Raw genomic sequence first — 12,488 nt, forward strand, 5'->3', positions numbered from 1 at the left:
CCCAATCAGAGGCTGTCTATCGTTGTCTCTGATTGGGGATCACATATAAGTTGTCATTTTCCTTTTGGGTTTTGCGGGATCTTTATTTCTGTTTAGTGTCTGTACCTGACAAAACTGTGCGCTTTCGTTTTCACGTTTATTATTTTGTTTGAGTGTTTTTGAATAAAATATCATGAACACTTTCCACGCTGCGCTTTGGTCCACTCCTTTCGACGAGAGCCATGACATGGGTGCTCTCGAGCAGCTAGATGTTCTTTACCATTCGGCCATCAGATTTGCCATCAATGCTCCATATAGGACACATCACTGCACACTATAGTCCTCTGTAAACTGGTCCTCCCTGTATACCCGTCGCAAGACCCACTGGTTGATGCTTATTTATAAAACCCCCTTATGCCTCACTCCCCTCTATCTGAGATATCTACTGCAGCCCTCATCCTCCACATAAAACACCCGTTCTGACAGTCACATTCTGTTAAAGTTCCCCAAAGCACACACATTCCTGGGTCGCTCGTCTTTTCAGTTCGCTGCAGCGATTGGAACGAGCTGCAACAAACACTCAAACTGGACCGTTTTATCTCAATCTCTTCATTCAAAGACTCAATCATGGACACTCTTACTGACAGTTGTAGCTGCATTGTGTGATGTATTGTATTCTCTACCTTGCCCTTGGTGCTGTTGTCTGTGCCCAATAATGTTTGTACCATGTTTTGTGCTGCTACTATATTGTGTTGCTACCATGTTGTTGTCGTGTTATGTTGCTACCATGCTGTGTTTTCATGTGTTGCTGCCTTGCTATGTTGTTGTCTTAGGTCTCTCTTTATGTAGTGTTGTGTTGTCACTCTTGTTGTGATGTGTGTTTTGTCGTATATTTATATATATTTTATATTTTTATTTTAATCCCCGCCCCCGTACCCACAGGAGGCCTTTTGCCTTTTGGTAGGCCATCACTGTAAATAAGAATTTGTTCTTAACTGACTTGCCTAGTTAAATAAATAAAAATGAATGGAGCAATGAGAAAGAACAGCTAAGGCTACATCTAGTGTTCAGCCAGACATGCATTCTGGAGATCAGACCGTCTGCAGACCCTCAGCCAGTATTCACCAGTCTGCGGATGTCCCTCTCGCTGTCCCACTTGATCTTGGAAATCTGCTCTTGGTGAATCTGGTGCTCGGAGCGCAGGTCCCCAGCCTTCATCTTATCTGCTTGGATCATGGTGCTGAGCGCCTCGTCTGTCTGCTTCTTGGTCTGCTTGAGCTCGGAGATCTCCTGCAGCAGCTTGACCCTCTCCACGTCGAAGAAGCGCCGCGCCTCTTCTTTGGCCTCCAGGGTCAATGCTGTGCGCACCTTCTCTCCGCTGCCGTCCCGCATGGCGCTCAGTGCCGCCTTGAGCCGCTGGTTCTCCTGGTCCTTGATCTTGGCGGTGCGGGCCTGCTCCTGCTCGTGCTGGCGGACCAGGTTCTCTCTGAGCGCCTGGAGCTCCTTCTGCTTCTCCTCGTGCCATTTGGCTCGCTGCTCTGTCAGCGTGGCCGTGTGCCGGTGCTGCTCCTGCTCCCGGATGCGCTTGCACTCCTGCACCTTCTCACGCTCCAATTTACTCACCTAGCCCCCAGGGAGAGAGGAATAGGAGACAAAGAGAACTGGGTTACACTACAAAGGCATGTCAGAGAGAGGACTACATACAGCCCGGAGGCAATTCTCTTGATCTAGCACCGGTTAAGTTGATAAAGTGATTAACCCTAAAATCACCGACAGGGGTCAATTTTGACCCAAGGGGTAAAGTCATAATTTCAAATAGATCCTTCTTAAATTGTTGGACTTTGTCAAGCAACTCATTACCAACAAAAAGCATGTGCCATTTGCAGTTGAAGACAATGTTATACACGGAGTGTACAAAACATTAGGAACACATTCCTAATATTGATTGCAGCCCCACCCTTTCACCCTCAAAACAACCTCAATTAGTCAGGGCATGGATTCTACATGGTGTCAAAAGCGTTCCACGGAGATGCTGGACCATGTTGCCTCCAATGGTTCCCACAGTTGCGTCAAGTTGGCTGGATGTCCTTTGGATGGTGGACCATTTTTGATATACACGGGAAACTGTTGAGTGTGAAAAACCCAGCAGCATTGCAGTTCTTGACACAAACTGGTGCACCTGGCACCTACTACCATACCCCATTCAAAGGCACTTAAATATTTTGTCTTGGCCATTTACCCTCTGAAAGGCACACATACACAATCCATGTCTCAACTGTCTCAAGGCTTAAAAATCCTTCTTTAACCTGTCTCTTCCCCTTTATCTACACTGATTGAAGTGGATATAACAACTGACATCAATAAAGGATCATAGCTTTCACCTGGATTCACCTGGTCAGTTTATCTCATGGGAAGAGCAGGAATACATCATGTTTTGTACACTCAGTAGGTGTATTTAAGAAGGGAAGATTTACATGTAATGTAGTGTTCCAATGTGGCCTACCTTGCATTTCTCTTGATGAAGTTCTATTTGAATGTCAGTCAGTTTGGACCTGAGATCTTCGTTAGCTGCCTGTAAAGCAGAGATGAGCGCTTCGGGCTTCTCGCCCTTGGTGCGTCCCTTCTTTGCCATTGAGTCAAATATTACAGCTGCTCCAATGCTTTCATTGAGACTTCATAGAAACGAACAGAGGCCCTCCTGTGGTTTCCAGTTCTTCCTCTTCCTCATGATCTTAGTAGACAGAAGAGCTAAGTGTGGAGAGGAATAAGAAACATTTTAGACAACTGTCATTGAAGGATCAGGAAGATAACCTCAACTTAAGTGTTAACATACAGTGGCAAGAAAAAGTATGTGAACCCTTTGGAATTATCTGGATTTCTGTATAAATTAGATCCGAGCTTCATCCAAGTCACAACAACAGATAAACACAGTCTGCTTAAACTAATAACACACAAATCATTGTATTTTTCTTGTCTATATCGAATGCATCATTTAAACATTCACAGTGTAGGTTGGAAAAAGTATGTGAACCCCTAATGACTACTCCAAAAGCTAGTCGGAGTCAGCTAACCTGGAGTCCAATCAATGAGACGAGATTGGAGATGTTGGTTAAAGCTGCCTTGCCCTATACAAAACACACAACATTTGAAGCATTGCCTGATGCCTTGAACAAAAGAGATCTCAGAATACCTAAATTTAAGAATTGTTGACTTGCATAAAGCTGGAAAGGGTTACAAAAATATCTCTAAAAGCCTTGATATTCATCAGTCCATGCATGGTAAGATAAAGTGTCTATAAATGGAGAAAGTTCAGCACTGCTGCTACTCTCCCTAGGAGTGGCCGTCCTGCAAAGATGACTGCAAGAGTACAGCACAGAATGCTCAATGAGGTTAAGAAGAATCTAAGAGTGTCAGCCAAAGACTTACAGAAATCTCTGGAAGTTGCTAACATCTCTGTTGACGACTCTACAACACTTAAAACAGTAAACAAGAATGATGTTCATGGGAGGGCACAACGGAAGAAGCCACTGGTATAAAAAAACAACAACATTGCTGCACGTCTGAAGTTCGCAAAAGATCTTCCACAGCGCTACTGGCAAAATATTCTGTGGACAGATGAAACTAAAGTTGAGTTGTTTGCAAGGAACACACAACTCTATGTGTGGTGAAAAAAAGGCACAGCACACCAACATCAAAACCTCATCCCAACTATAAAGTATGGTGAAGGGAGCTACTTTGCTACCTCAGGGCCTGGACAGCTTGCAATTAACAACATAAAAATGAGTTTCCAAGTTTATCAAGACATTTTGCAGAAGAATGGAAGGCTATCTGTCTGCCAATTGAAGCTCAACAGACGTTGGGTGATGCAACAGGACAACGACCCAAAACATAGAAGTAAATCAACAACAAAATGGCTTCTACAGAAGAAAATATGCCTTCTGGAGTCCTAACCTCAACCCGATTGAGATGCTGTTGTGGCATGACCTCAAGAAAGCGGTTCACACCAGACATACCAAGAATATTGCAGAACTGAAACAGTTTTGTAAAGAGGAATGGTCCAATATTCCTCCTGACCGTTATGCAGGTCTGATCCTCAACCTGGGTTGCACATTTGGGTAATATTCAGAGGTGGAAACTTGTCGTGGGAATTAACGGGAATATATGGGAATTAACGGGAATATATGGGGATTAACCGAAATATATGCAAATAAATATTAATACCATTTAAATGTAGATGTTTTTTGCATTGTATATACAGTTGAAGTCGGAAGTTTACATACACTTATGTTGGAGTCATTAAAACTCATTTTTCAACCACTTCACAAATGTCTTGTTAACAAACTATAGTTTTGGCAAGTCGGTTAGGACATCTACATTGTGCATGACAAGTAATTTTTCAAACAATTGTTTACATACAGATTATTCCACTTATAATTCACTGTATCACAATTCCAGTGGGTCAGAAGTTTACATACACTAAACAGCTTGGGAAATTCCAGAAATTGATGTCAGGGCTTTAGAAGCTTCTGATAGGCTAATTTACATCATTTGAGTCAATTGGAGGTGTACATGTGGATGTATTTCAAGGCCTACCTTCAAACTTTGCTTGACATCATGGGAAAATAAAAATAAATCAGCCAAGAAAAAAAAAGTAGACTTCCACAAGTCTGGTTCACCCTTGGGAGCAATTTCCAAACGCCTGAAGGTACCACGTTCATCTGTACAAACAATAGTACGCAAGTATAAACACCATGCAGCCGTCATACCGCTCATGAAGGAGACACGTTCTGTCTCCTAGAGATTAACGTACTTTGGTGCAAAAGGTGAAAATCAATCCCAGAACAACAGCAAAGGACCTTGTGAAGATGCTGGAGGAAACAGGTATAAAAGTATCTATATCCACAGTAAAACGAGTCCACCATCGACATAACCTGAAAGGACACTCAGCAAAAAGAAGCCACTGGTCAAAAACCACAATAAAAAAGCCAGACTATGGTTTGCAACTGCACATGGGGATAAAGATTGTACTTTTTGGAGAAATGTCCTCTGGTCTGATGAAACAAAAATAGTACTGTTTGGCCATAATGACCATCGTTATGTTTGGATGTTAAAAGGGGGATGCTTGCAAGCCAAGGAAACACCATCCCAACCGTGAAGCACGGGGTGGCAGCATCATGTTGTGGGGGTGTTTTGCTGCAGGAGGGACTGGTGCACTTCACAAAATAGATGGCATCATGAGGGGGGGAAATTATGTGGATATATTGAAGCAACATCTCAAGACATCAGTCAGGAAGCTAAAGCTTGGTCGCAAATGGGTCTTCTAAATGGACAATGACCACAAGCATACTTCCAAAGTTGTGGCAAAATGGCTTAAGGACAACAAAGTCAAGGTATTGGAGTGGCCATTGTGGGCAGAACTGAAAAAGCGTGTGCGAGCAAGGAGGCCGACAAATTTTAATCAGTTACACCAGCTCTGTCAGTAGGAATGGGCCAAAATTCACCCAACTTATTGTGGGAAGCTTGTGGAAGGCTACCCGAAACATTTGACCCAAGTTAAACAATTTAAAGGCAATGCTACAAAATACTAATTGAGTGTATGTAAACTTCTGACCCATTGGGAATGTGATGTAAGAAATAAAAGCTAAAATAAATAATTCTCTCTACTATTATTCTGGCATTTCACATTCTTAAAATAAAGTGGTGATCCTAACTTACCTAAAACAGGGAATTTTTACTAGGACTAAATGTCAGGAATTGTGAAAAACTGAGTTTAAATGAATTTGGCTAAGGTAACTTCCGACTTCAACTGTATACAAGTACAATCAGTGAGAATTGAAAGTTCCAGAGGGATCAGGTGTATGTTAACTTCCGAATTCAACTGTATTTACCATATCATACGGAGACAGAAACATAAACCTTTTACCTTATCATAAGTAGACATAATTGCAAATGATTAAATCCTTCCAATAGAAAAAAAAACAATTTAGTTATGAATTTTACTTGAATTAAATGAGTTGATTCTTCACATGGGATGATTTCACTGAACACCAAAAGAAAAGGAATATTGAATGATCCCCAATGATCCTATCTCCTAAAAACGTTTTCAACATACATCTGTAAAATGATAGTCTTGAAACTAAAGATTTGGTTGTCTTCCTCTCAGGCTTCCCTGTCTTCTCCCTGGACCTCCTCAATTAGCTACTTTTTATTATGTTGGGAATCTTGATCAACAGCGCTACTAAAGGGACATTTTTGGGAATCCTCCAATCAGAGCGCCAATATTGGTCATGTGATCAGTGTGCTGTTCCAAAATATTTTAGAAAACATGGCAACCATTTTTGAGCTGAAGCAAGAGAAAATTAACTCCCATGTTGGAGTTAAATGGGACAAACATGCTAATTTGATAGCTGGCTAGCAATGTATATTTTACATTTAGTTTTTTAGTTTTAGATAGTGTTTTGAATGCTAACTAGCTGGCTAGCTGGACGAATACCATTTAAACTTCCTAGCTTAGGGTTAGTTAGGGCTAGTTAGGGCTAGTTAGGGCTAGTTATCCTTATGTCTGCATTGACTTGACAGGCACTAAGGTTGAGTGGATGCCCAGGGCAGGGGAAACATCTCTTTGTTGATTGTTTGTAAGCTGATAAATTCCAGTAGCCTACAGATGTGGCAATCAACATGCAACAACAAGCTATAGGAGATGAGTAAATAAATGGGGGAAATAGAGTTTTGAGTGTTGGGGAAGCTATGAAAACATAGTTTACTAAGCTACCAATTACTTATCATTGGAAGAAATTAAGCTACACTAAAGCTACCTTTATGAAAAATATTGTTCAAGCCTCCCGAGTGGCGCAGCAGTCTAAGGTACTGCATCGCAACTGGCTGTGATCGGGAGTCCCATAGGGCGGTGCACAATTGGCCCAGCATTGTCCGGGTTACTTGGCTTATCGTGCTCTAGCGACTCCTTGTGGCTGACCCCGGCCGTCAGTTGAACAGTGTTTCCTCTGACACATCAGCGCAGGTGGCTTTCGGGTTAAGCAGGCAGGTGTTAAGAGGCACGGTTTGGCGTTTCAGAAGTTTGGCATTTCAAAGGACATACCTTCGCCTACCGAACCTGTTGAGGAGTTAAAGCGATTAGACAGGATTAAAATTGGGGAGATAAAGGGGTTAAATATAGTTCATTTATATATAAACACAGCAAAAAAAGAAACGTCCTCTCACTGTCAACCGTATTTTCAGCAAATTTAACCTGTGTAAATATTTATGTGAATATAACAAGATTCAACAACTGAGACATAAACTGAACAAGTTCCACAGACATGTGTTCAACAGAAATTGAATAATGTGTCCCTGAACAAAGGGGGGGTCAAAATCTAAAGTAACAGTCAGTATCTGGTGGCCACCAGCTGCATTAAGTACTGCAGTGCATCTCCTCCTCATGGACTGCACCAGATTTGCCACTTCTCGCTGTGAGATGTTACCCCACTCTTCCACCAAGGCACCTGCTCCGATTCAACAGGTCCCAGACGTGCTCAATGGGGATTGAGTTTCGGGCTCTTCGCTGGCCATGGCAGAACACTGACATTCCTGTCTTGCAGGAAATCACGCACAGAACGAGCAGTATGGCTGGTGGCATTGTCATGCTGGAGGGTAAAGTCAGGATGAGCCTGCAGGAAGGGTAACACATGAGGGGGGAGGATGTCTTCCCTGTAACACACAGGGTTGAGATTGCCTGCAATGACAACAAGCTCAGTCCAATGATGCTGTGACACACCACCCCAGACAATGACGGACCCTATACCTCCAAATCGATCCCACTCCAGAGTACACGCCTCGGTGTAACCCTCATTCCTTCGACGATAAATGCGAATCCAACCATCACCCCTGGTGAGACAAAACCGCGACTCGTCAGTGAAGAGCACTTACAACAGGCCTACAAGCCCTCAGTCCAGCCTCTCTCAGCCTATTGCGGACAGTCTGAGCACTGATGGAGGGATTGTGCGTTCCTGGTGTAACTCGGGCAGTTGTTGTTGCCATCCTGTATAGAGGTCGACCGATTATGATTTTTCAACGCCGATAACGATTATTGGAGGACCAAAAAGCCGATACTGGTTAATCTGCCATTTTTTTAAATGTATTTGTAATAATGACAATTACAACAATACTGAATGAACACTTATTTTAATATAATATAATACATCAATAGAATCAATTTAGCCTCAAGTAAATAATGAAACATGTTCAATTTGGTTTAAATAATGCAAAAACAAAGTGTTGGAGAAGAGAGTAAAAGTGCAATATGTGCTATGTAAGAAGTAAGAAAGCTAACGTTTCAGTTCCTTGCTCAGAACATGAGAACATATGAAAGCTGGTGGTTCCTTTTAACATGAGTCTTCAATATTCCCAGGTAAGAAGTTTTAGGTTGTAGTTATTATAGGAATTATTGGACTATTTCCCTCTATACCATTTGTATTTCATTAACCTTTGACTATTGGATGTTCTTATAGGCAATTTAGTATTGACAGTGTAACAGTATAGCTTCCGTCCCTCTCCTCGCTCCTCCCTGGGCTCGAACCAGCAACACAACAACAACAGCCACCATCGAAGCAGCGTTACCCATTCAGAGCAAGGGGAACAACTACTAGAAGGCTCAGAGCGAGTGACGTTTGAAATGCTATTAGCGCACGCTAACTAGCTAGCCATTTCACTTCGGTTACACCAGCCTCATCTCGGAAGTTGATAGGCTTGAAGTCATAAACAGCGCAATGCTTGATGCACAATGAAGAGCTGCTGGCAAAATGCCCGAAAGTGCTATTTGAATGAATGTTTACGCGCCTGCTTCTGCCTACCACCGCTCAGTCAGATACTTAAATACTTGTATGCTCAGTCAGATTATATGCAACGCAGGACACGCTAGATAATATCTAGTAATATCATCAACCATGTGTAGTTAACTAGTGGTTATGATTGATAGTTTTTTATAAGATAAGTTTAATGCTAGCTAGCAACTTACCATGTCTAACTGAATTCGCGTAACAGGCAGTCTCCTTGTGGAGTGCAACGAGAGAGAGGCAGGTCGTTATTGCGTTGGACGAGTTAACTGTAAGGTTGCAAGATTGGATCCTGATAAGGTGAAAATCTGTCGTTCTGCCCGTGAACGAGGCAGTTAACCCACCGTTCCTAGGCTGTCATTGAAAATAAGAATGTGTTCTTAACTGACTTTCCTAGTTAAATAAAGGTATAAAAAAATTATAATAATACAATTTTAAAAACGTCAAATCGGCGCCCAAAAATACCGATTTCTGATTGTTATGAAAACTTGAAATCGGCCATTCCGATTAATCGGTCGACCTCTAATCCTGTACCTGTCCCACAGGTGTGATGTTCGGACGTACCGATCCTGTTCAGGTGTTACACGATGTCTGCCACTGCCAGGATGATCAGCTGTCTGTCCTGTCTCCCTGTAGCACTGTCTTAGGTGTCTCACAGTATGCACATTGCAACCTGATCTGCAGTCTTCATGCCTCCTTGCAGCATGCCTAAGGCACATTCATGCAGATGAGCAGAGATCCTGGGCATCTTTCTTTTGGTGTTTTTCAGAGTCAGTAGAAAGGCCTCTTTAGTGTCCTAAGTTTTCATAACTGTGGCCTTAATTGCCTACTGTCTGTAAGCTGTTCGTGTCTTAATGACCGTTCCACAGGTGCATGTTAATTAATTGTTTATGGTTCATTGGGAAACAGTGTTTAAACGCTTTACAATGAATATCTGTGAAGTTATTTGGATATTTACAAATTATCTTTGAAAGACAGCGTCCTGAAAAAGGGACATTTATTTTTTTGCTGAGTTTATATATATATATATTGTTCACTTAACTCAAGGTACTTTGAAAAAGTAGATCATTACATCCTAACTACTTTGTGAAAAATGATCATATGTAAATCGACTAACAGATCATACTTCGGAGTCATGTATTAACAGAAAGTGTAATTTAGCCTATTAAAAACAAAAATTATGGATTAAGTGAGAATAAGGCAGCTCTTTAAGTGAGAATTAGGCAGGACTGCCCCTCCCCCCAAAAAATATATGATTGGCTACTTGTGTAGTTCCTGTAGTTAGCTACACCACCACATGGTAATCAAGTAATTAACTACTGAAAGCACTACCTAGATTAGAATTTAATTAAACCAAAAAAGCTACTGCAAAATGGAGTTAAATTACTAGTTGAACTACATGTAGTTCACTACTCCCCAACACTGTACTTCATATGAAATATATTACTCATGTCAATGTTGCTCAATGCTCATCATTGCTCCAGCGTCTCATACCCCACTTAGTTGCCAGCTAAATTGCTTGGGCAATATGGCCTTTTTTTAAATAAAATTGTTTACAGTGTATCATCAAATCAAATCAAATGTATTTATATAGCCCTTATTACATCAGCTGATATCTCAAAGTGCTGTACAGAAACCCAGCATAAAACCCCAAACAGCAAGCAATGCAGGTGTAGAAGAACGGTGGCTAGGAAAAACTACCTAGAAAGGCCAAAACTTAGGAAGAAACCTAGAGAGGAACCAGGTTATGAGGGGTGGCCAGTCCTCCTTTGGCTGTGCCAGGTGAAGAATATAACAGAACATGGACAAGATTTTCAAATGTTCATAAATGACCAGCATGGTCAAATAATAATAATCACAGTGGTTGTCGAGGGTGCAACAGGTCTGCACCTCATTAGCTTTAGAGGGTAATGTTATGAACAATCACTGCTGAAACAAACTGTTTTTCTAACTATACTAATGTCCTACTCATCCCAATGTGAAGTACTGTGCACATGTTACTGTATACATGTTGTTAGGTAAGAGAAAGGGTTTTGTTGGCGGGTGTTAGAGTAGAGCGTGGGGAGGCATAGCCACCCCCTGAAAAATCAGACATAATATCATTTTAAAAATTATCATTTTGTTTTTTTTAGTGAAGTGGGCCTTTACTAATCATGTACTAGTGGGCCGATATAGCGCGGACCAAAAAATCATCGCAGCATCCCCACCCCCAAACATCTTCCTATGGGTATAGGGGGAAGGGCAGAATACAGTGGGGCACAGCATTGTGCTGCTGTGTGTTTGCATAAGGAGATATGACAATGATCTGATATGATTGGCTGAGGCTAAAGACCATGACAGAGGGAGATGTTGGAGTTTGGAGGCAGTCCTGGGCGTCCATTGAAAGAATGGCCAGGCGTAACCTAGCAACATGTTTGTGAACTACAGCAATCTCCTACGCACATCAAGCCAAAGAGAGGAGACAGAAGAACCTCCCCCACACCAGGATAAATATTAAAGACTAGCCTCTGACTCACTAGCAGCAGTCTCTCTTTGTTAAGGAAGTGGAGAATCCCTCTCATATTTTTTGGGACGCTTTATTGACAGATAAGAAATAGTGAGCGAGAGGTGAAGAGACACAGGGATTGAATCCCACTCTCCAACAGGGAGTCACAAATGTTACCACTAGACCACGGCCCCGAACTTAGCAGCAGTCTCTTACGAAGACTGTAGAACCCATGCTCTGTCATTTCAGCCACTGTTCACACACTGCAATAGCCTCCTTGAATAAAATATCCTCATTATCAGAGGCAGGTTGACATATAATGATGATAAAAACATCACACTAAGATTTCAGATGAAGATAGTAGTCATGTTTCTTCCACCTGCGCTTATCAGTCACTAGGCTTTTTAAGTGCTTTCACTCAGTGAAGTGTTGCTTGTGGTCGCTGTCCATGGACCATGGCTGCTTTGTAGAAATAGGCTACAGTTCATATCTTCGTGTGAATATGCAGACGAAATCGCAAGAGAATACGGCTCATCCACCATTCAAAAGAAAAGCAACCTAAACCACTCTCTGGAGTCTTTATGACCTTTCTCAGAGCAAGTTAGTCTGGTATGGCTCTTTCTGGTCTGGACTAGAGGTCGACCGATTATGATTTTTCAATGCCGATACCGATTATTGGAGGACCAAAAACGCCGATACCGATTAATCGGCCGATTTTTAAAAATCTATTTGTAATAATGACAATTACAACAATACTGAATGAACCCTTATTTTAACTTAATATAATACATCAATAAAATCAATTTAGCCTCAAATAAATAATGAAACATGTTCAATTTGGTTTAAATAATGCAAAAACAAACCTTCAGTGTTGCTGGTCCTGTGTTGTTATGTGTTGTGATGATGGGGATGGTGGTCATGGTGTGTGTGCTTGTGTTCGTTGGCGTGTACGCCTAAGAATGTGTGTGTGTGACATGGTGAACTGGTAATGGGAACAGTGGTGGTGGTGGTGGGAGTAGCATGAGGTTTGATCAGGGCTGTTCCTAAATGCTCTAAATACTCCTCTGGAGCTTGCACAAGTACCCCTTCGTGTCGTCACGCCAATTGAGATGTAAGGGCCAGGCTTGTCAGGCAGTGCCCAGAGGGCCTGCTGCTGTCTGTGATGCACCAGAAGACATGGAACATGGCTCAGG

General features: G+C 42.0%; 1 protein-coding gene across 2 annotated transcripts in view; it reads right to left on the reverse strand.

The window, feature by feature from the left end:
• Positions 1-12,488, reverse strand: part of LOC139418027 (janus kinase and microtubule interacting protein 2) — a 40,594-nt gene that overhangs the window by 19,477 nt on the left and 8,629 nt on the right. For both annotated transcript variants that reach the window (XM_071167122.1, XM_071167121.1), the window contains exons 2-3: positions 2,483-2,727; positions 1,105-1,602 (exon numbers count right to left, since the gene is read on the reverse strand). In XM_071167122.1, coding sequence (XP_071023223.1) covers positions 1,105-1,602; positions 2,483-2,611 — 627 coding nt within the window. In that variant the 5' untranslated portion in view covers positions 2,612-2,727. The remainder of the gene's footprint in view (positions 1-1,104; positions 1,603-2,482; positions 2,728-12,488) is intronic.

Source organism: Oncorhynchus clarkii, chromosome 10 (assembly GCF_045791955.1).
Source record: "Oncorhynchus clarkii lewisi isolate Uvic-CL-2024 chromosome 10, UVic_Ocla_1.0, whole genome shotgun sequence".
NCBI lineage: Eukaryota > Metazoa > Chordata > Actinopteri > Salmoniformes > Salmonidae > Oncorhynchus > Oncorhynchus clarkii.